This window comes from Schistocerca americana, chromosome 6 (assembly GCF_021461395.2).
Source record: "Schistocerca americana isolate TAMUIC-IGC-003095 chromosome 6, iqSchAmer2.1, whole genome shotgun sequence".
Lineage (NCBI taxonomy): Eukaryota > Metazoa > Arthropoda > Insecta > Orthoptera > Acrididae > Schistocerca > Schistocerca americana.
This window is the reverse complement of record NC_060124.1, coordinates 142775467-142800935: the sequence shown is the minus strand read 5'-3', so window position 1 is coordinate 142800935 and position 25469 is coordinate 142775467. Positions and strand designations below refer to the sequence as shown.

Below are 25469 nucleotides of genomic sequence, written 5' to 3'. Positions count from 1 at the left end.
AAAGTATACTAACTCATCTTAGCAGTAAATCTAATCCATTTAAATCCTTTTTTAATGTTTATATTCCAAGAAAGTTTGAAGACAATCATGATTGGCAATTTATAAGGGAACAGATGTAGTTGTACTATTGTTTACAGTATATGAAAATGGCTCAGCAATTAATACTGATCACTTTCTAAAATTATATGCAGGCAATTATTATTTGTTGTATCAAATATGGTAAATCTGTTGTATTTTTCTAAGTGTTTTGTTTTTAATTTTACATTTTTGTTGCACTTTCTATGAATTAAGCAGAGAATCATTCCATTATGTAATAGTGTTGGTTCAAATGATCTCATGTGCCCTTACAAATTAAATGTAATATGATCAGTAAATCACCAATGACATTAGTGAAATACCATAAATTAACCATTCAGTGGTACTAGGTGGAATGGAAAGTGTAAATGTTACAGGTGTGTGGATGATGATGGGAAACTTGGAAATCAGATGTCCGCCCCTGATGTTGCTATCAGTCATCACTGCCATAGACAATTCCGTCACTCTTTGACACTAAGACTTGCATAAAAGATACACACATATTTCTGAAGCACAAGACTGGCTTTGGTGCTTATGACTATCAGTTATTGCATTTCATATTCCTTACAACTGCAGAATGATAACAAGGCATCAGTTACTGGGATCAGATCTCTCTCTTTCCTTTAGAACCTAGACTTAGTACTCATAGGTCCTCAATATTTTATTAAAAGTCTCTATTTGAATAAAATAATAATAAAACAGCTTAATAAATGAGTAATACTACCAAACCAGAAGGTGTTGATAATCAAATTGTGTAAACATAAATTTCATATTAATGGTATTGGAGTGAATAAGTCCAGTTTCTTATAATCTGTATTTCTGGACTAAGTCAGTCATTTACTGTTGTATTCACCAATAAATTAGATGTTCAATGTAAAGGTAATAGGCAGCAAACCCCCAGCTACTGAGTTCCATGGCCATAGGAAAGTGGCTTACTTGCATGCTTACAACATTCATGCCATAGGGCAATTCTCTAAAACAGATTTCTTGTGGCGACACATGAGAAACAATAACAATCGTTTATTAAAACAATGTACATAGAGTGTATTCAACTTTTGCTTTGTTGAGAAAGTGTGGTACTCATGCAAAAGTTGTGAATCTAATCTAACCTAACACAGAAGATGAAGCCTAACTAATCTATTGAAGTTCAGTTTGGACTGCTATGAAAGAGTTCATAAGTTCAGTCTTCCATCTGATAATCCCTTCGAATATCACTTTGATCAATCTTCAACACTCGGAGTTAATCATCTGATGATTAGAACTGGTCGGCAACTGATGGCTGTAGATGAGAGCTATCAAACCACTGTAGGCAACCAAAGACTACTGGAACTGCAGGCGACTGGCTGGGTGTTGCCTTGGTGTCAGCATATGAATGTGCAACAGCAATTTATTTGACACCTGCATCAGATAATCTCAGGTTTCAGCTCACAGTGTAGAGGCATACATAACTTTCGGTGGATGAATGGACTTAATGTCTTGTAACAGAAGCATAAACTAGTTACTGGTATCATTGCTAACTATTTGTTGTCCTGTCATCCTCAGCTGAATGTAATATTATGTTGATAATTGTTACTTTGGATCTGTGTAATCATAACTGAATAACTCAAATTTTTCTTTTCACACACATATCACCTTCATCATTTGCAAGGCATCTTAAGTAGTATGTTTCATAGATTCTGGACTACATGTGTTGTTTTTCCTGCTTTACAAAAATAGTTCAAATGGCTCTGAGCACTTTGGGACTTAACATCTGTGGTCATCAGTCCCCTAGAACTTAGAACTACTTAAACCTAACTAACTTAAGGATGTCACACGCATCCATGCCCAAGGCAGGATTCAAATCTGTGACCATAGCAATTGTACGGTTCTAGACTGAAGTGCCTAGAACCACTCGGCCACTGTGGCCAGCCCTGCTTTATAGCTGCTCTTCTTCTGGTTCTGCCCTACAAAATTTTGTTTTCACAGCACTAGGAAATGAACATTGATATAACATCAAGTAAGCAAATGAACTTCGATATAACATCAAGCAAACAAACTATCATTTCTTAGCTCTGTGAAAACAGAAGTTCATGTGGCAAAAATCAGAAGAACAGCTGTAAAACAGGAAAAAGAACCCGGGTAGACCAAGATCTCTGAAATTTGCCACTGAAGATGCCTTGCAAATAATAAAGCTGAAATGCATATGACACAAAAAATTTGATTTATTCATTTGTGATTAGATGGATCTGAAATAACGATTATCAACATAACATTCCCAGTATGTGTGCCATCTAGGGAACAACTGAGCATACTATGAGTGCCACCACACTGAGATTGTGTGGACTGTGTCGCCCTCTGAAGTCTAATGCTGTGTACCACTTGTGTTAAGGGCACAGCAGTTACATTAATAAACAGAACTTCTGTCCAACAAATATCAATGTCACAAAGTAAATATTTCAAAATACATATCAGAGTATCAACATTACTGTTAGAATCAAGCAATAAATTGAAATTTTAATGTAAAAATAATAATTTCATGTAAGTGAATATGCATAGCACTCAGGTACTTTCACACACATTTGGCGCATATATATTTAAAACTTGATCTAAACATGATTATGTACTTTATTTTTCTGTAATAGAACCTAAGTTGTAGATACCTTAATATGAAATTTTTAGTACTATTACATAATATCATAGAATATAACCAAAACAAACTTGTCAGACACATTTCATATCCCTTGATATATTCCAAAGATGGATCACTGCAATACAAAGTAGATAAATAAATACAAAAAAGAAAGCAAGACAAATGAATTCTGACCTTGCACTAGTTAATAAAAACATTGTACATTAACTATGTACATTGTACATTAACATCATGCAATGACTAAGCTGCTCCTAAGAGTACAAATAAGTTGTTATTAACTGTTGTGGAAAATGTTGAGTATAACTCAATTAATAGGTCATAGACCCAGATGAAAATACCAAATGTGAAGCTGAATTTTTTTATGTTTTCCACACTGCTTCAGATGAGTGCTTGGATTGTGCCCAGATGTCATATTATACACCTGAGTAGAAGTGATAAAATAACACACACTTTACAAGAAGAAGTAAACAAGCAATTGTAACTAAAAATTGTGTTTGCGGAATTTTGTATTGAGAAAATCCTCATACAGAGCAGAGAAAGTGAGGTGGACTGATAAAATAAGTCTCTAGCTGACAAATGAAAAAGAACGAGGGACTCACCTAATTCCTTCACTAGCTAAAGTGAAGAATGAAAAATAAACTGTCATGATTAATTTAAACATAAAAAATTATTTCTTCTTGGAAATGCATTAAAGTGCAAATAGTTTACCCAAGATATTACCATTATCTAAAATAATGAAAAGCTTAATGTCTTAAACCAAAGTTGATTACTTTTCATTCATGTTTCAGGATTGTGATCAGGTGCACATAGATGATGTCTCTTCAGATGATAATGGGCAGGATCTTAGCACTTACAACTTTGGAACTGATGGTTTCCATGCAGCAGCCAGCAACGGCAATCTGTGCTTAGCTACAGGTGTTCGAGGTGGTGTTGACTGGATGCGTAAGCTAGCATTCCGTTATCGAAAGATTAAAGATATGTACAACAATTATCGCAATAGTGTTGGAGGTGAGTGTATGTTTGTATATTGTATTTTGTTAGATTTATTTTATCATTGTTGAGGAGCTGTTACCAAAATGGCTGGAAGTGTGGGGGGATTGTGATAAATATGGTGATCTAAAATTTCATTCCTTAAACATCAGTGTTCAGTGAGAATGTAAATTACTTTATGAAGAAAACAGACCACTCACTGAATAGCAGAACCATTGATTCATTGACAGAAACAAAAAAAATGTTGCTAGCTTTTTGAAGCAATCCTTTGATGAGCCAGAGTATGCGCATGTGACACACACACACACACACACACACACACACACAACATACTCTTCCCCTCCCCCCTTTCTCTCTCACTCTCTCTCTCTCTCTCTCTCTCTCTCTCTCTCTGTGTGTGTGTGTGTGTGTGTGTGTGTGTGTGTGTGTGTGTGTGTGTGTGTGTGTGTGTGTTGACGACGCAACACTTCTGCTGTTGGGTGAATGGTTCTCTTTGCTCTTTAAGTATTTACACACTGCCAGAACTTTATTTACTGCAGTATTCACTGAGAGCTATATCACCTGTATCAGTTTTTAAGCAAAAAGTTCAGTGTAATTCATACTTAGTGAGCACTATGGCTGGGGAAATTGAGTGAAATTATCCAGAATGTTAATGAGAGTAAAGTATGGGCTTTCATTGGCCTGTGAGCAAATATTTTCAAGCTGTTCCATTACATTGGGAGTATGTAAATTTCAGAAATTTGGTACAAATGATATCCAGCAATTTCTTTCATATTTTTCATGATCAGCATATCTTTGTAGGAATATGAATGGACTCAGCCCAACAACCAATTATATATTTTATGTTGTTAGCAACTAGTGTTTATGAATAATCTGGACAAACCACAGCAAATACACAGTGACAGTTCAGTAGAGACACTCTGTTTTGACATTGCCCAAATGTTAGAGAACACATCACCATGTTGCTGGATAGTTGCATTTACTTCTGATATTGTGTTTGTCCAGACTGATCTTTCCAAATGTCAACAATTACCAGTACAAAATAATTGTGATAAAACAACTGTGGTTGAAGAGATCCATAAAGGCATCATTCCAGGTCTCCTCAATTGACAGGTCACTTTGTAACATATTCAAGTACACTAGACTCATACTAATCTGGCCCTCAGTAGTCCAGCCTCACAGTAATTTGGTGCACATCTAAAAACATGTGCACAATGAATTATTGTGTGCAACAATGCTTAGTTCAACAATGCTTTATATACTGTATTTGAAATTGTAGCTTTCTTTACAGTTCAGAATCATGTCTTCTAAAAGGAAACATGTTACACTAGACCTCAAGCAGAAACTGAAAATTTTAGATAAGTTAAATCGAGGTTCTTTGCAGAAAGCCATTGCTGCTGAGTTCAGTGTTGGACGAGCAGCTATTTATGACATCAAGAAGAAAGATGATGTTATTCAGTAGTACTCAACACAAATGGATAGTGAGTTGGGAAAATGGAAGATTATGTGAAAGAGTGAGAATGAAGAACTGGACGTAGCTGTTTATAGACGGTTCATACAACAACACAGTAAAGGAATTCCAGTCAGTGGCCTGATTAAAAAGGAAAAAGCAGCTGCATTTAACAAACAACTTGGTGGTAGGAACTTGTTTCCGAGCGAAGGTTGGCTATCAAACTGGAAAAAACAACATGGCATTCAGCAGCTGACAGTCACCAGGGAAACCTGCTCAGCTAACGATAGGGATGCTGATGAGTTTGTAAACAAGATACGGAAGATAATAGAGGAAGAAGATTTAATTGCTGATGTCTTGTATAATGCTGATGAAACAGGACTCTTTTACAAGATGCTTCCTTCAAAAACATGAGCTGCCAAGAATGAGAAGGAAGCTCATGGTTATAAGCAACAGAAACAGCATGTAACATTAACGGCATGTTGTAATGCAAATGGAAGTCATAAACTACCACTTACGGTGACTGGAAAATTCCAAAATCCACATTGTTTTCAACATGCTGACATAAATACTCTACCAGTGCAGTATTGTGCTTAGAAGAAAACGTGGATGGACAGACAAATATTCTTTTGGTGGTTCCATGAAACATTTGTACCAGCAGTGAGAAAAGAGCTCATCTCCTTGCTGAATGAAAGTGAAAATGACTCTATTCAGACTATGCTGAAGGCATGGAAAGCAATTAACATATGTGATGTTGTTTTCCAAGCAGCCAAAGCATGGGATAAAGTGGAGAGTGCTACCATAATGAAGAGCTGGAGAAAATTGTGGCCATCCATTGACGCCGAGTTGAATCCAGTAGTGAGTGACAGCAATGAGCCAGTCAATTCCGAATTATCAATTACTTTGTACACTGACATGTTCCACAACCTTCCAGGAGGAGACAAAATTGATGATGAAGATGTTACTAAGTAGCTGAATGAGGAAAACTGTGATAGAGACCAAACTTTAACAGATGAAGAAATAATCAAAAGCGTGCAAGAAAGTAATGATAAAAGTGATGAAGAAGAAAATGCAGGAGGAGAGAGCATGAAGATTTCTCACACTGCTTGCACTGAAGGTGCCAAAGTCTTCCTGGAGTACATTATGCAACAACCAGATACGTGCAGTACCGATGTAACGCTTGTAAAGCATGTCACCATCACGTATCATCATTGTGACTGTTATAAATTAGGAACATGTTTCATAGTGAGTGATACTGCTGTATAGTTATGTACAGTATACAGTCAAGGACTAAGTTTTCTTTGAAAATTAATGTATTTTTGGATTTAATAAAGTATATCCTCTGTGTTTTAAAATTGTATGCTTCAGTTTAATAAAGTACAGTACACCATATCCCCTGTGCTTTCAAAATAAATAAAAAAACAGATAAATGAATAACATAAATTTCAGACACTCAATAATCTGGCACTTCTGCTAATCCAGCACCTATATGTGCCAGGAATGGCGAGAGTCTAGTGTATATATGGTTTTGTACATAGAAGCTAACTGGATGTGTGATTTAGTTTGCTAGTATTTACTTAAATTGATCATTTAATGCTAACTTGGTAATAAGTTGAAATCAATAATGACATCACTTGTGTAATCTAACAGTGAAATATATAATAATAATAAAAAATTACAAGATGGTCCCTGTATTTCCCTAATGCAATCTGTGTGACTTCAGTTACCCTTTCTAATGAAGTGCAAAGTTGAATGCACACTGACATTGCATATATTATATTCTTACTTGAATAAATTGAAAGAGTAAGAGTTACCACTCACCACAGAGCTGAGAGTTATTTTACTACTTAGGTCTGAAGGAAGACATCATCAAAAAGCTTAGCAATGTTCCCAGTCTTGTTTATGCACATGTTAGCCACTCAACACCTCAGTTATATGATGAACTCTTACTTTTATACCTTCCATTATTTATTACTTTGCAGTGGCATATTATTACTTGAGATATTATTTACCCAACACTTTCTAATGTCTTTACTGAAAATTGCAACTATTCTTTCCCATATTCATGTATGTGAATTTCTTTTCCTTAGGTCTTCTCGGGCCAGCAAAGCGTGAACAATGGTTGCAACTTAGAGCTGAAATTGAAACCATAACAGACAACTGGTTAACATTAGCCAACAAATGTCTGACATTAATTAATTCACGGTAAGTAGCAGGAATTAAGCTTATAATGGTTAATTCTATTCCTATACTGTGAAAAGGATAGTTGCTACTCACCATATAGTGGAGATGCAGAGTCATAGATAGCCACAACAAAAAGTCTGTCACAAGTATAGCTTTCAGCCAGTAAGGCCTTCATCAAAATTAGATGACAAACACACACATACACACTCACGCAAATGCAACTCACACTCACATGACTGCAGTCTCGAGCAACTGAGGCCACACTGCGAGCAGAAGCACCAGTGCATGATGGGAGTGGCAACTGGGTGGGGCTAAGGAAGAGGCTGGGGTGGGGAGTGGGAGGGATAGTAGGGTAGGGGCAGCAGACAGTGACCTGCTGTTGGGGAGTGCGCAGGGAGGATGTGGAAAAATAGTATGGCAGCTATGTGTAGTCGGGAGGTTAGGCGAAGGGCATCGGAGATGTAGGTGGGGAGGGGATAGGAGAGAAGTAGAAAGACTGGGTGTGAGGGACGAATGAGGGCTGTGTAGTGCTGGAATGGGAACAGGTAAGGGGCTGGCTGGGAGAGGACAATGACTAACGAAGGTTGAGGCCAGCAGGGTTACGGGAACGTAGGATATATTGCAGGGGAAGCTCTCACCTGCGCAATTCAGAAAAGCTGGTATTGGTGGCAAGGATCCATATGGCACTGGCTGTGAAACAGTCATTGAAATGAAGGCTGTCATGTTTGGCAGTGTGCTCAACAACAGGGTGGTCCACTTGTTTCTTGCTCACAGTTTGTTGGTGGCCATTTATGCGGACAGACAGCTTGTTGGTTGTCACGGCCACATAGAATGCATCACAGTGGTTGCAGCTTAGCTTGTAGATCACAACTGGTCTCACATATAGCCCTGAATTTGATGGGATAAGTGATGTTTGTGACCAGGCAAGAGTAGGTGGTGTTGGGAGGATGTATAGGACAGGTCTTGCATCTAGGTCTATTACAGGGGTATGAGCCATGAGGTAAGAGGTTGGGAGCAGGGCTGTGTAGGGACAAATGAGTATATTGTATAGGTTTGGTGGACAGCAGAATACCATTGTGGGAGGGGTGAGAAAGATAGTGGACAGGACATTTCTCATTTCAGGGCATGATGATAGGTAGTTAAAACCCTGGCAGAGAATGTAATTCAGATGTTCCAGTCCTGGGTGATATTGAGTTATGAGGGGAGTGCTTCTCTGTGGCTGGACAGTTGAACTTTGTGAGATGGTGGGAGACTGGAAAGATAAAATGTTGTGTCTAGACAAGACAGCCTAGACACAATGAGAGGAAGCCGAAAGGCACGTGCTAAGCTAAAGCAGGATGGCGTGAGGTCTGAAACAGGATACGTAATGAATGCTATAAAGAAAAGTACATAGCTTCTGGAATACTTAACTTTAATCCATCCTTTTGGTACATCTGGAGATTGTGGCGATACAAGTGAGGCTCTTTAGATACATGCAATGTTACTAATGGCGCCTTGCTAGGTCGTAGCCATTGACTTAGCTGAAGGCTATTCTAACTATCGGCTCGGCAAAGGAGCAAGGCTTCGTCAGTATAGTCGCTAGCTACGTCGTCCGTACAACTGGGGCGAGTGCTAGTCCGTCTCTCGAGACCTGCCTTGTGGTGGCGCTCGGTCTGCGATCACACAGTGGCGACACGCGGGTCCGACATGTACTAATGGACCGCGGCCGATTTAAAGCTACCACCTAGCAAGTGTGGTGTCTGGCAGTGACACCACATTCCTCCCCCACAAATCGGCGAACCAACGGATCCTCGATCCGAGACTTTGACAAAGGCCATTGTGTAGCAACAAAACGCAAAATGGTAGCAAGGACCGGGTCAGCAGCTGTGGCTGTAGCTACACGACGAAAATCAATCGGAAACGATTCGACCACTGCATCGGTTTCCGAATTAATGAACATGCAAGCAAGTTTGGAAGAATCGAATGCTCTATCCTCAGCAACAGGCAAACGGGACAACGCATCGGCGTTTCCGTGCTTAGCAGTGGACCGATACAAGATATCGTAGCGGTACTGCGAGAGGAAAATAGACCAGCGAATGAATTTCTGCACTGTACGCGGAGGTACAGGCTTGTTCGGATGAAAAAGCGACGTCAAAGGTTTGTGGTCTGTGATGATGGTAAAGTGACGACCATACAAGAAATCATGGAACTTAGTAACACCAAACACGAGAGCCAAAGCTTCTTTCTCTATCTGTGAATAATTTCTTTGCGCAGACGAGAGCAATTTGGACGCAAAGGCAATAGGGCGATCATGCGACCCATCTCTGTGCGCAAGCACAGCACCGATCCCGAAATCCGATGCATCTACCATCAACAAAAGGGGTTTCTGGGGATCGAATGGCGTAAGGCAAGTATTTGAAAGCAACGCCGATTTCAACTGGCGAAAGGCCCGTTCGCATTCCGTCGTCCAGACGAACGGAACACCTGTATGTCGTAAGCGATGAAGCGGAGCTGAAAGAGAAGAGGCATTGCGCACATTCAATCACACCTTGTGATTCTAAATCGTGTAATGTTCTTGCGACCTCATCACGCAATGCGTGAGGAACATTGCGCGCTCTGAAAAATTTCGGTTGCGCGTTGACTTTCAGTTCCAAATGTGCTTCATAGTTCTGAGCGCAACCTAAGCCCGGTGCAAAAATGTCTGCAAATTCTTCACATAGCCGAGAAACACTGGCGGAAGGCACAGTCAGGTTCACTGATAGGACCTGATTTACAATAGACAAGTTACACAATTGAAATAAATCTAAACCAAACAAGTTCACTGCAGTAGAAGAACGAAGAACGTAAAATGACACAAGTTTTGTTTGTCCCTTGTATGTTGCAAGAAGAGTGCACTGTCCTAACACAGGGATATGCTGTCCTGAATAACTATGTAACTTAACATGCGCGGCACGCAACGGAGGTTTGTCCAGTTGTTTGTACGTGTCATGATTGAGCAATGAAACTGCAGCTCCGGTATCGAGCTGGAATGGTATGATCTTGCCATTAAAGTCAAAATCTACAAAAAGTTTATTGGCCTGCTGATGACAAGAGCGACTGTCTCGTGCAATTTGAACTGATACAAGTACAGCATCACTTGCTAATTGACGTGATTTCCGGCGACGTCGACGCACACTTTGTGTGGGATGAACACAGTCACTGTTAGAGACAGTGGCACTGGACGAAGTGGAATTAACTACATGAATGTCCATGGGCGAAGGTTCATGAGCCTGAGTATTCTTGGTTCGATTCCGGCGCGAAGCAAAGGGCCTGGAATGGTTGTGATCGTCTGATCTGAGCTTTTTCTGGCAAACACTTTGAACATGTCCTTTCTTATTACAGAAAAAGCAAATAGCTTGGCGTGACGGGCAATTTTCACGCGAATGCCTAGTAGCACACCGCGGGCATGATTTCACTGCATTTGTATGCTGGCGCGGCACACCTGGTTTAGAGCGTGGCGGCAGCTGCGTGGACGTGCGCGAGGGCAGTTTACCTGTCCGTGCAGCGCACCCGGCGGGCCGGTTAATGTTACACACGGCTGGCGAAGTTGCAAACGATTCCTGAGCAAAGTCAAGCGTGTCTTGTCTATCCAATATGTCTATCACTTGTTGAAGGGAGGGATTGACTAGTTTCAAAATCTATTCCCGTATGCGAACATCAGAAACGTTCTGTGCTATTGCATCACGTACCATAGTATCTGAATAAGGGAGTCCACATTCACACTCAAAAGCACAATCCCTTGTAAGGCCTTGCAATGTTGCAACCCACTCCCTATTAGTTTGACCGGCCGTACGTTTTGTACGAAAGAAAGTATACCTCTTTGCAACTACATTAACTGTTTCCTTGAAATAGGCATCTAAAGCAGACAAAATTTTTTCGTAGGACAGAGCTGCTACGTCACGTCGGGGAAATAATTTCACTATCACATGGCACGCGCTAAGCTAAAGCAGGATGGCGTGAGGTCTGAAACAGGATACGTAATGAATGCTATAAAGAAAAGTACATAGCTTCTGGAATACTTAACTTTAATCCATCCTTTTGGTACATCTGATACATGCAATGTTACTAATGGCGCCTTGCTAGGTCGTAGCCATTGACTTAGCTGAAGGCTATTCTAACTATCGGCTCAGCAAAGGAGCGAGGCTTCGTCAGTATAGTCGCTAGCTACGTCGTCCGTACAACTGGGGCGAGTGCTAGTCCGTCTCTCGAGACCTGCCTTGTGGTGGCGCTCGGTCTGCGATCACACAGTGGCGACACGCGGGTCCGACATGTACTAATGGACCGCGGCCGATTTAAAGCTACCACCTAGCAAGTGTGGTGTCTGGCGGTGACACCACATAAAACACAGGAGATTTGTTTTTGTATAATTTTGGGAGGAAAATTACGGTTTTTGAAGACCCTCAGTACATTCTGAGAGGGACTGCTCGTCACTACAGATGTGATGACCATGGGTAGCTAGGCTATACGGAAGGGACTTCTTGGTATGGAATGGGTGGCAACTGTCAAAGTAGAGGTATTGCTTGTGGTTAGCAGGTTTGATATGGCTGGAGATAGTGATGTAGCCATCTTCGAGGTGGAGATCAACACCTAGGAAGGTGCCTTGTTGGGTTGAGTAGGACCAGGTGAAGCAAATGGGGGAGAAATTTCTGAGGTTCTGGAGGAATGTGGATAGGTGTCCTCAGCCTCGATCCCAATTGCAAAGATGTCATCAGTGAATATGAACCAGGTGAAGGGTTTAGGACTCTGGGTGTTTGGGCAGGATTCCTCTAGATGGCCCATGAATAAGTTGGCATAGAATGGTGCCATGTGGGTGCCTATAGCCGTACCCCAGGTTTGTTTGTAGGTAATGCCTTCAAAGGAGTAGTGACTAGGAAGGAGGCTTTTGGTTTGGAATCTGTCGGGCATTGGGAAAAGTAGTGTTCAATAGTGGTAAGGCCTGTTCCTATAAGATAATGTTGTTACAGCACTTAATGCCTTCTCTGCAGTGAATGAATTCACATTGCTTTGAACTTATGAGGTGACACCACAGTAAGTTGATGTATTAAGGAAGGAATTCGACAAACTGAAATTTCAGATAATAACGCATGTATCTAACAAGGGAACCTCCCCATCGCACCCCCCTCAGATGTAGTGAGAAGTTGGGACAGTGGATACGCCTTGTAAAACTGAACACAGATCAATCGAGAAAACGGGAAGAAGTTGTGTGGAACCGTGAAAAAAATTAATAAAATATACAAATTGAGTAGTCCATATGCAAGATAGGCAACATCAAGGAGAATGTGAGCTCAGGAGCACCGTGGTCCCGCAGTTAGCATGAGTATCTGCAGAACGAGAGGTCCTTGGTTCAAGTCATCCCTCAACTGCAAATTTTACTTTCTTTATTTTCACCAAGTTATGATCTGTCCGTTCGTTCATTGACGTCTCTGTTCACTGCAATAAGTTTAGTGTCTGTGTTTTGCGACCGAACCTCAAAACCGTGCGATTAGTAGATGAAAGGACGTGCCTCTCCAATGGGAACCGAAAACATTTGATCGCAACGTCATAGGTCAACCGATTCCTCCACGGGAAAACACGTCTGATATATTCTATATGACACTGGTAACGGCATGTGCGTCACATGACAGGAATATGTCGTTGACCCACCTAACTTGTACACTTAGCGAAAGGGTAAAAAGATTCTTCTACCTTGCTGGATTTAGGTTTTCTTGTGGATGTGATAATCACTCCCAAAAAAGCGATGAAAACATAAGAATTTGTCACATAAACTGAAAATAAAAAATTAAACTTTTCACTCGAGGGAAGACTTGAACCTAGGACCTCTCGTTCCGTAGCTGCTCTCGCTAACCACAGGACCAAGGCGCTCCTTGACTCCCAGTGTCCTTGATGTTGCCTATCTTCGCATGGACTACTCAGTTTGTATATTTTACTAATTTTTTTCACAGTTCCACACAACTTCTTCCTGCTTTCTCGATTGATCTGTGTTCAGTTTTCCAAGGCCTATCCACTGTGCCAACTTATAACTAAATCTGAGGGGGGTGCGATGGGGAGGTTCCCTTGTAAGAGGTAGCTGACACTTGTGGATTTTAACACAGGAATTCTTTCTTCAGTGTACATGTGAAGCTGGTGCCATCTATATTGCTAAATAGAATGCACCCAGGTTATGTGTGAAGAATGAGCCTGGGTTTCCAGAAACTGAAAGTACTATTATGTGTTTCTACATGTTTCTATGGCAGTAAGAAGAAATTGTTCCTCCTGACTATAAATACTGGCCAGCCCACCTGTCTATAAAAATCAAAGTTTTCTGAACTGGATTTTCATTTTTTACACAATTAACCACCTGTTTTGCCAGTGAGAACTCTTTTTTTTCATTTTTACAGCTATGCTGTACTAATATTTAGATAAAAAATCTGGTTTCTCATAACTGTGGTGGTATCCTGTGACATATTTTCATGCAAGAAAACACCATGTTATGAATTTATTAAATGAATGAGGTATCCAGTTTCTGAATGAGACAACTATGCAGCACATTAGTGTGAAAGTGAACAGCTTCTCTCTCTCTCTCTCTCTCTCTCTCTCTCTCTCTCTCTCACACACACACACATACACACACACACACACACAAAGACAAAGGAAAGAACGTGATGAATACTTAAATTTAATCTTTGGTCTGGGGCTGTCAGGCATAGTTCCTTATCAGAGATTTGATACGTGGTGCAGTCTAAATGGCTATAAACCCAACAATGTCGTAGATGCCATGATCTGCAAATAGGCAGCTGAAGGAAATGTATGATTTCCAAGTTTAACAATGGAAAATCTGAGATGAAATAACAACAGTTTTTCAGTGCACCTGTCTGCCATTCAGTGCCTCCTCAATGTAATTAGTAGCAATCTATCAGTCTAATACTGATGTTATTTCATCCCAGATTTAGCACTGTTAAAATTAAAAATAATAACAACAAGGCTGTGGTTAAATAACAAAGCAGTGTGTGTGTGTGTGTGTGTGTGTGTGTGTGTGTGTGTGTTTGGGGGGGGGGGGCAGGGGGAGAGGGGGGAGTGGCAGAGGGCGGGCAGGATGCACATATGCACATATATATGTGTACTCTAATGCATTGCAACATAATTCCACACCATCTGCCACTGTTAAATTTTTTGATTTTACAGTTTTGGCCTGGATGCCATTATTGGCTTTGGCTGCAGGATAATCAAAAAGCTTTGATGACAAATATTCCATATATCTTACATGTGCCCTTAGCCTTACATGACTGAGAACAAATATATATAAAGTTGTGCACTATTGTGGCATGTTATCATACCAATACTCAGAAAATAACCCTGAATAACTTTTGAAATTTTATTGGTGAGTTCTGGGTTGCCCTGTATGCAAAGAATACCTATACATGTTAAAGTAGTGACTCAGGAAAGAGATATGTTGCATAGATGTGCCTTCTGCAGTGATCATAGTAGTGTTATTAGGTAGAACTTACATGTTACTAACTATTCACATCTCTTTCCTCCTTTGGTAAACATTAAGCAAACATGCAATTTATTTCTGACTCTTAGTAATGAACACCATTTATCTGCAAATTATAGCTCAACTTTTGTCAACTAATTTTCTTATAATTAAAAAACTAGTGCATAAATGCCATTCAGAACAATGTAAATTGCTGCTAGTTAATAGAACAAAATGACAAGAAGAGTTAATCAAGAAGTGTTTTGTGTCATAGTTAGCATCTCATACATTTATATGTCCCGAGGCCTTCATGTTTTTGTGTGAGATAACCCATGGAGTATTTATTCAGTGGTTCATTGTTTTTAATTTAATTTCTAGGCCCAACTGTGTGAATGTGTTGGTGACGACAACGCAGCTCGTGCCAGCACTGGCAAAAGTACTGCTTTTCGGTCTGGGTGGAATTTTTCCTATTGAGAACATTTATTCAGCTACAAAAATAGGTAATAGTAAACTCATAAAATAGTTGTTAAATGTTATGGCTGATGTATTTACTTCTCTCCTGTCTGAATCTGATTGCTATTTATGTAATTCAACATTATTTTAGGCAAAGAGAGCTGCTTTGAGCGCATAGTCTCCCGATATGGCAGAAAATGTACATATGTTGTAGTTGGTGATGGGACAGATGAGGAAGCTGCAGCAAAACAGGTAACTGTGAAATGTTGTATATCTTTCTCAAATATACATATGATTAGCACCCACTTGACGTAGGCAGAAACCTAATATGTTGACACAAAGACTTTGAGTGGAGAATTCCACTGCGATAATATTATTTACCACTCTTATATTTATCTGAAAATATTACTGACCTATATCAGAGTGCTATGTCTTTCTATGTAACACAAATAATTTAATACTGGTGAAAAGAGCATAATTAAAACTCCACATTACAAATACCAGTTGTACTACATCCTTAAGGATCTCCTCACTGTGAATCTATGGAATGAAAAGTATTTCTATCCATCTAAAAGGGTGTAGTAAAGATGGTACATGTCTGCATACAGACACATTACACAAAGAAGCTACTGTTGTTCAGACTGCTGTTATTTTTCCACTCTCATTTTATCTAACCTGAAGTTTTTCATAGATTTCTGCCAACCACTGATCCCTCATCCTATCCTGAGATAATATAATGATATGTATTTTCCTGTTATAAGAGAGCAGGACTTTTGGAAACCTGTATAAATGTATGGAATAATAGCAAGTATGAATAATACATACGTTACAACAAATGGTGCATACACAGACCAAGAGTAATTATGAATTGGAAACACATTAGTCCACATCAAGCCTCAGTTGCACTGAATGCATCAGTACTGAGAAAGTTTCCAGGATATCCATAGGCAAGTTAAAGTCTTGTGCCTGTAGCCTTAGTTTTTAATCAGAAGAAAAGGGAAAGCATGTCCCATCAGAACAGAATGGTGATGCATACCAAATTAGAATGATAACAGTATGTGACTGCAAATTCGTACATATGGATAGTGTTTGTCAATGGATTCAGCATAATGTTTTTAACAGTATTTACATAGGGCCATTTAATTGCCACAAAATGCATTATTGAAGTGTGAATAATCCCCATTGGATGCATCAGACAGCATTTAAGAGAGAGTGGGGTATGAACAAATGCTGTTAAATCATGTATGATCATTTCACTGGACCCAATCTCTTTGACAGTCATCTAACTGAATTATTTGTAGTTTCTCAAAGATAAACATCCACTTTTTCTAAAACATATGCCATTGCTGGACCACAGCAGGATGTAGTTTCATCTTGACTCAGTGGTCTTCCAAAATCATCACCATGCTTACTTTAATACATTCTTCAATGGCTCTGAGCACTATGCGACTTAACTTCTGAGGTCATCAGTCGCCTAGAACTTAGAACTAATTAAACCTAACTAACCTAAGGACATCACACACATCCATGCCCGAGGCAGGATTCGAACCTGCGACCGTAGCTGTCCCGCGGTTCCAGACTGAGCGCCTAGAACCGCGGCCAGCAATAGATTCTTCCTCTGACATGATAAACAAAGCAGTATTTGGAAAAAAAATATGCAATCTTGGCACAGCCATGATAATATGTGGGAATAACAGAAAAGGAAAAAAGGACAGGACTTATAAAGTATAGAAACATCATTATTCTCAAGCTCTTTCCACTACACTACAATATAGAAACCTCATTATTTTCAAGCTATTTCCACTACACTATCTTTGACTTGGTTCCTGAAATGTGAGCTGCTGCAGAGTTAGGCCTCCAGCAACCAGATCCCTCTAATGCAGTACCTTTTCCTAGTATTTGTGCTCACTTCCTGTATGTGTTCTTTACAGTTATTTAAGTTAGTGACCATTTTATGAGAATGCTCTATTTTCAGTATTCATTTAAAAGTGATACTATCAATTTCTGCTTTCCTTATGCACATAAAGATGCTCATGGTGTCTGAAAAGAGGAGCCAATATTTGTTCTGCATAAAATCAGATATGAAGGGATGGCTGGTGCATTCTGTATAGTGATGGAAATGGAAAAGAAATATGTCACTAATTATAGCTTTCTCGTTTAGAGAAGGTGTCAGTTTTGTATATTATTAAATTTAAATTACTGTTCACTTAGTCCCACCTCACCTTTATTTTTCAGTTGTCTGAGGCAGTTACAGATCATATCATTATCATAATTTTCTATTATCAAACTGCAGATTGATTGCTGTGATTAAATATCCCTACTTCTGCAGTTTACTTCAGTCTTTGTTGTTTCACATTTCTTTGGTCAAACTACATTCACTGCAGTTTGATTACCCATTGCCTCCATTTGACCCCTTCATTTCACAAGTCCAATTCATCCAAGCCTTTTCTCAAAATTCTCACCTATCTCCATTTCAATTATTTCTATGTTTCATTATGTGTTTATGTTTCCTTCTTTAAGGAGCCCAGCTTTTTATACTTCGACGGTACAATCTAATAAAGTCACTTATATCTTGAGGTTTTCTATGTATCATTTATTGAATAAATGTTTTCAGATTTCAAACTAATCTACTCTCTTCTTTAGGCCATCAATTGAAATCACAATACTGTGTACAAAAATGAAACTGCCAACTTGATTATAATCCAAAAAATACATATCTTCGTTTGGTGTACTTGTGAAATTAAATGTTTTTTCCCCTTACTAATGCATGCTTCTTTTCAGTTGAACTTCCCATTCTGGCGCATCACGAGTCACAGTGACACAGCAGCACTGTACAATGCTTTGGACATGGGCTTCTTATGATGTGTGTCAGTGTTAATATTGATACATTTCTGTGATTGAACTTATTACAGCCATTAAAGGCTAGTAACTATGGAACTTGAATTTTAAAACAAACATTGAAACTGTATATGAATTTGTTTAAATTGTTTTTTATTTAAAATTTATGAGCTTAATGATACAGTCTCATAATTATGCATAAATAGTAAGAAGATGCCGCAATAGTCACGATTATTACTTTTGTATAAAATAGTTTTTTTATTATTAATAACAAAGTAATGTTATTGTAAAGATTGTATTGATAATTAAGTTGTACTGTGCAAATAATTTTCAGAGAAAAATTGAATATATTGAAATGTGACCTATATATGAAGACAAATTATGTACATACATTAGTGAATGGGGCACGGTATGCTAGAACTTAAAACATATATTGAGTTCTTTCTTTTTTCTGATGTAATTTTCCTGACCATAGATCTCAAAGAGCAAAACTTGTAAATTAAATTATAAACTTGGTGTACTGGTTCTGTAAAATTACTTTTCCCATAAAACAAAAATCAACTCTTGGAATGAAACAGAGTACAAATACTCCAAAATTATTGACTAATGCAGAAAGCTGCCACAACTAGCACTGAAAAGTACACCAAAATTGATCAAGATCCACCTTCAGTGTGAAGTTGATGTGTACATGGGTGACCTTACCATTATGGAAGTCTAAGTAGATATTTAAGGATTGCGTTTTAGAAACTGATGTAGTAGCATGAGTGTAAAAGGGAAAAGTAAGGCAGCAGAAATCTACTCTTCAAGAAGAAGTTGGGAAAGACTGTAGAAGAATAACCATGAGTATGAATGAATAATTATGAAAAATACAAAAAGAAGGTGAACAAAAATGTAAAAGTCATATACAGTCAGTTGACACTCTTGCTTTTCTATAAATTGCGTTTTCTTCCCCAACCGAAGTCATGAGAATCTGTGTGACTCTTCAAAATTGTTTTGTGTGACTACAAGATGCAGACTAAATATTTTAGTTCAATAGGTTGCATATTTCAGAAAAAAAATTCGGTGTAACAATAATTGATTTGGCTCATAAAGAAATCTTTGAAAGGTGTTTCTGTAATTATATCCATATAACTTAATTATTTTTCCTTTATTGATAATGCAGTCTTGAATATTCACCATGATTTAAACATGTGTGGCATGCCATAATGGTTATTCTCCTTGCTAACAGTGTGAGCTGTGAGAATACTCACCAGTAATATTTTTGAGCAATATGCCAACTTTTAAAAAAAGGAAACCATGTTACTTTTAAATATGTATCTGCGATGGGATCTGCAAGTTTTACAAATGAAGTAAGTCATTTTATGTAACAGTGATAACTTCACTGTCTTTTGTGGTATTAGAGAACTACTTGTAGTATATGACTCTTCATTTTATTTTCAAATATACATCAGTCATCTAGTTGACAGCAATTGCTGTCTAAATAAACTAACAGTGGTACAAAAGAGTTTCATTGGTAGATGATGAGGTGCTTAGCATGCTGAAAATATAGATGAACATATGAGTATATGGTGGAAGATCATCCAGCTGATCAGCCTGTCATTTAACTGTTTTGGCATGACACCCTTTGTTGTTGTTGTCTAAATGGGAATGATTTTCTTTTCCCACTAATTGTTTGGAGTCAAACTACATTATATTTTTCATTTTGTTCTTTGTCCTGTCTCCATGTACTGTTTTAATTCTATTTTTTGATGCATTTCAATACTTCTCAGACAGATGCAGCTCATATTTCTCAAATGTACAAACTTACTTAATGTATGTTCTAATTGTATATGAAGAAACCATTTTTCATGAACAAAATTTAAAACATTGCTTTATTTTTTGCCTTGTTATTATGCAAATCTACTTTCTGGCTTTAATATGATTTTAATACAAACCATATCAACATTGTTAGATGAACAAAAGATTACAATAATAACAGTATGTGGAAAGGAGAAAAAGTACTGTATGAAACTTAAAAAATTAATGATAAGTTGACCACACTGTTTTCAGTTGTCTTAACAAACTTTTCACACTGCCCTTACGGAAATATATGAAACTTTTACTAGTCTCTAAAAGCCAGTTATCTTCTAAACTGATATTTTATGGTTTGTTTGTCATCTGTCATTTAGTGCCAGTTTCCACAAAAGATTTTCTGCTTGATGTCTCACTTTGGAGCAAAAACCTGTAATTATCAAAGAAGAATGCAGCCAGTCATGACACCCTAATACAGCTATGACATTACACTTAAGCTGGACATAATTAATGTTTACATTTCATTGATTATTATCATTCTGAATGTGCTAACTTGTATGATTTTTTTCTGCTGTCAGGTTGTAGAAAGTTTTTCTCATTGTTTCTTCCTACTGACTGTAGTAATAACAGGAATTTGCACTTTAATAAAAAAACTATAATACAACACAATCAATTAATGGAGTTCTCATTACATTTTTTGCAAGATATTTAACAAGTTCTATAAATCCCACTGAAAGGATGCAGAAATGAGTCGAATATGTTCATTTTATTTAAGTACAATACACTAAGATGACTGAACTTCATGAAATACTAACAAGTACCTGACATGTGTTGAAGTGCCACTCAAAGAAAGTGTCTTTCCTTAAATTCAATTGTCAGTGTAATATTTTTCCATGATTTCCAAAATAAGTGAAATGAGAAAAGTTTTGCCTATGCTTAAATTCTGTTTACTGAAGTGATTTTGAATACATAATTTTTTTTTTACTTTTCTGTCAGGTGACTATACAAATAAAGCTGGTTTTCCGAGTGAGTGGGCCACGTACAATTGTCCATGCAAGAAGCTTGGATTTGCCATATGTTGTCCACATACTTGTAGCAGTTGCCCTTGTGTTCTGTTGATGGTCACTACAAATGCAGATTGAACCAGAAACTGCAAACATTAGAATTCCAGTAGCATATAGGTCAGAATCATTGGGTTGTGTGGTGACAATACATCTTTTCCTGTAAATTTTCTGTTTAAAATTGTAACTTCAGTGATATTGTTCATCACCTTTTTCACTGAATACCTGGTACCATTACAAAGTTGTGGTGGATTTATGTTTCAGAGAAGAATGATATGCACGCCAATTTTCAGTGTTAAAACATGCACCAATGTGCCTTACAAATCAAGTTAATTCAAGACTTCAATCGGATAACTGACACATCATCTCGATTCATGACAATATCGATGGGCTGATATGTTGTCACTTTGTTTTGCTTTCTGAAGTTTACAGCATTGGCATCATTGTTTTTGACCACTAATAGAGCTTGTACAATGAGGCACTGATGATTTTTACAGTCCTGTATAATATTTGGGAAAACTTTGTGACTCAGTTTGTCTGTGGTTGCTACGATTTTACAGCAATGTGTTGGGAATGTGATTCTTTGACACATTTTCCCATTCCTAGTATCCAACAATTGTATTGTGAAATGTGCAGTGGATGCATCATGTTGTAGTTGTACACACGTTTGTCTTCAAAATAAATTTCTGTAGATGTTGCTATAAAACTGATGATTTGAGACATACATCAAGTTTGTCAGTGACTGTTGAATGCAGTATGACTGGTAGAATTTGTTGAATATCACCAGACAATAAAATGAGTGTGCCACTGAAGAGCTATTCAACTCCTCTCAAAGCTTTGAGTGTATGATGAAGTACTTCTAATGCTTTTCTGCATGCCATAGGAGATTTGTTCTATATAGTGAGTTGACATGATTGGTATACTTTACCCATTCCAGAATTTTTGTTGGTACTGCATGTTGATGTCTCTACATTGTATATTCAATGGTAGTTTCAGTGCTGAATGCACTGTTTGGCCACCATTCAAAAACATTCCAGATGATGTGATTGCCAGTGCAATATTTTTTCATGCGTGTATGATTTCCAAAATATGTGAAATGAGAAAAGTTTTGACTGTATCTGTGGGCAGAAATAAAATCTGTAATATTAGCTCATAATAGCACGCATAATTCTGACATTGTCATTGTTCAGGAACCAGTTTCAGAAGATTGATTTGAACAAGTGTACCCAGTCCGTCAACATCAAAGTGTGTTTCTTACTTCAAATCACAATTGAAAAGGTCATTTGTAGAGCAATTCAGCACAGCCATTCTCAATTCTAGCAGTGCTTTGTTAGCGATTGCCAAACATATGTTATACCCACCTAGTGTAGACTGAATGTCCAGATTTTGATTTGTAGCCTGCAGATGTTGTAGAATATCTTCAGTCATGTAGTCTTTTTCCAAAGATCTTTTGAATTGTATGGGAAGCATATTGTCAATATGGTTGCAAGTAATGTGCATAGCTACTGTGGTTGAGCAGTGTTCAATGCATCAACAAGTGAAGTGTCCCAGTGTGAATTGTTTTTGTGAAGATTTAATGCTTGGCAAGCTTCATGATGAGTGGCACATACTTGACCATTTCCTTTCCTCAGTTCTTGGAATGATGTCAGTCCACGCACAATAACAATTCTACTACAATTTCAATTAAAAGATAGCAAACTCTTTCTGTCATTCAATTTAAACGCTTTCTGAAAGATATTGCTCAATATTATAACTGTCTGTAGTAAAATGTAACTTACTTCAAGTTGTCCTCATATTATGGGGGTGATTGTTGCTGATCTTGCTCCGCTGTAATATAATTTTATAACTGAATTCATTGTGTGTGAATGAAAAAAAAGATAGCACTCTAATTATTGAAATGAGGAAGAAAAAACTTTGAAGTTCGTTTCCACTATATTAATTAAGACCAGTAAAATACATTACATTTTGCAAAGAATTTTACATACTAACTGAAATCTGGCAAAGTCTAACTCCAGACTGACCCCACCAGAGACTGACCCGCATGGTCACTGCCTCATCACATTGAATAAGTTCACAACAGTTATATACACTGCATTTCATTGTTGTCAATGTCACATTAATCAAATTACAATCAATAGTTTATGTTTTATGAGAGGTTTCTTATCTTTCATAATAGTGTGAATCAATAGAAATCTCTCAATATCATTGCAGTTGTGATTCTGTAACGTGTTCATATGAATTCAATTAAATGATGATTTTCAAACAATGGCTTTGCATAATATTCTAATTACATTTTAATTACTTTACAAATCCCACCACTAACATGTTACCAGTGTTTATAGCCCCATGTTTGTTGATCCTGTAGTAAGCATATCTTCAGACATAAATAAGTATTAATGTCTCAATACGCTGCTGTTTAACAAGCCAATAATGCTAGTAATTTTACAGCATAAAATGGATAAGAGATCAAAAATAATGTAAACATGACATAAAAGTGAAAATAAAGTCTTCAATGAAGTGGAAATACCAATAGGCAAAACAACAGGTACTCAAAATGTGCAAGAAAAATACGCGATTATAGAATGGAAAATGTCCCTAGTCCTGGTATTGGGCATTTCAGTATGTCCTATCCTAGGTGTTAAACCCCTCTGCCACTGCCCCCCAGCCCCTTGTCAGTCTTACACATAAGAATTATGCAGAAGACTCTGCCAGGACATAAGCAGAGCAGTGCAGAACTTGTGTTAATGTTAATAATTACATAATGTATCTTAACAAATCAGCAAAAAAATGATGAACCAAAATGCATACAAATATTGTGATGAGACTGTCCAAATTTTAACATTTGCAAGCTCATTAATATAAGAGAAACTATGACAAAAATCTATGTATCATCTAATTTACATTAATGAAATTATTTGTGATTTATGCATCTTCTTGCTAAAAAGACTAAATTGATTACAAAAATTTTAATTGCCCATTTTTAAAATGAAATTTTCATATCTTTATGGCAAACAAGATTATGATCTTATTCATTCTCAGAAGATAGTTTATTTTGTTTGTCTGGATTCTCTGAACTCCTTATTGTCACATTAACCACCAAGGTCCAACTTTCACCATTTGTCATATATCGGTATGTCCCATTTTTTCTCACCTTGTAAAATACTAGACATGCTTCATCCTCAGGATATATCTGAAATAATATTAATGTTTTTTGTCACCAAATAGAATAACTTGGACATATACGTGAAAAATAAAGTTGTTTGACAATTCATACTCAGGTACTGTTATGACTGTAATTGTAAGATAAATAATAAAACTTAATCTAATTGGTTAATGTTAATCATCCTTATTTTTTTCACGCAATACACTGGTGTTTAAAATTCATTGATTTTACATATCCTGATTTCTTTATGTACATATTATGCACATAATTTACAAAGTAATATGCATAATGTTATAATGTTAAGAACAATAATTAATGACAAGCCAAATACAACATACATCCCTCTTCATGCTTTCGTTATAAATGTACCACATTCCAACAAGCCTCCCTAAACTTAAATTGCAATCAAGTTACGTTCAACATTTCTCAAAATTTTAAAAATTCATCTTTGCTCAAAGATTTGGTAAAAATGTTGGCTACATTGTTTTCTGACACTACTATATAAATGTCTATCATTCCATTCATATAACATTCACTCAAAAAGAGTAATCCAGCGGGATCTCCAGTCACTACTCAAGTCCTTAGGCCCATCCCAGAACCTCTCCCCAGAGTCTATCTCTCTACTTACCCCTACCACTCCCCACACTCTCACCTTCTACATGCTTCCTAAAGTTCATAAACCCAACCACCCAGCACACCCCATTGGGGCCGGTTACTGTGCCCTCACTGAGAGAATCTCTGCTCTCGTAGACCAACACCTTCAACCTATTGCCCGGAACCTATCCTCCTATATAAAAGATACCAACCATTTCCTTGACCAACTTTCCACAGTTCCTGTCCCTTTATCACACGGTGCCCTGCTCATCACAATTGATACCACCTTCCTGTACATTAACATTCCTAATGCCCATGGGCTTTCTGCTATTGAACACTACCTTTCCAGACACCCTATGGATTCCAAACCAACAACCTCCTTCGTAGTCTCCATGACCAACTATATCCTCACCCACAATACTTCTCCTTTGAAGGCATTACCTACAAACAAATCCATGGTATGGCTATGGGCACTCACAAGGCATCATCCTATGCTAACCTATTCATGGGTCATCTAGAGGAATCCTTCCTAAAAGCCCAGAATCCTAAACCCCTCACCTGTTTCAGATTCATTGATGACATCTTTGCTATCTGGATTGCAGGTGAGGACACCTTATTCACCTTCCTCCAGAACCTCAACAACTTTTCCCCCCACTTGCTTCGCCTGGTCCTACTCAACCCAACAAGCCACCCTCCTAGTGTTGACCTCCACCTCAGAGATGGCTACATCAGTACCTCTGTCCATATCAAACCTAATAATCACCAGCAATACC

The 25469-nt window shown here is 37.9% G+C and overlaps 1 protein-coding gene across 2 annotated transcripts in view; it reads left to right on the top strand.

Annotated features, from left to right (window-relative positions):
* Window positions 1-20518, top strand: part of LOC124619300 (eyes absent homolog 2) — a 760861-nt gene extending 740343 nt beyond the window's left edge. For both annotated transcript variants that reach the window (XM_047145588.1, XM_047145587.1), the window contains exons 11-15: window positions 3493-3712; window positions 7235-7349; window positions 15175-15296; window positions 15401-15501; window positions 18031-20518. In XM_047145588.1, coding sequence (XP_047001544.1) covers window positions 3493-3712; window positions 7235-7349; window positions 15175-15296; window positions 15401-15501; window positions 18031-18111 — 639 coding nt within the window. In that variant the 3' untranslated portion in view covers window positions 18112-20518. The remainder of the gene's footprint in view (window positions 1-3492; window positions 3713-7234; window positions 7350-15174; window positions 15297-15400; window positions 15502-18030) is intronic.
* The last annotated feature ends 4951 nt before the right edge of the window (window positions 20519-25469 follow it).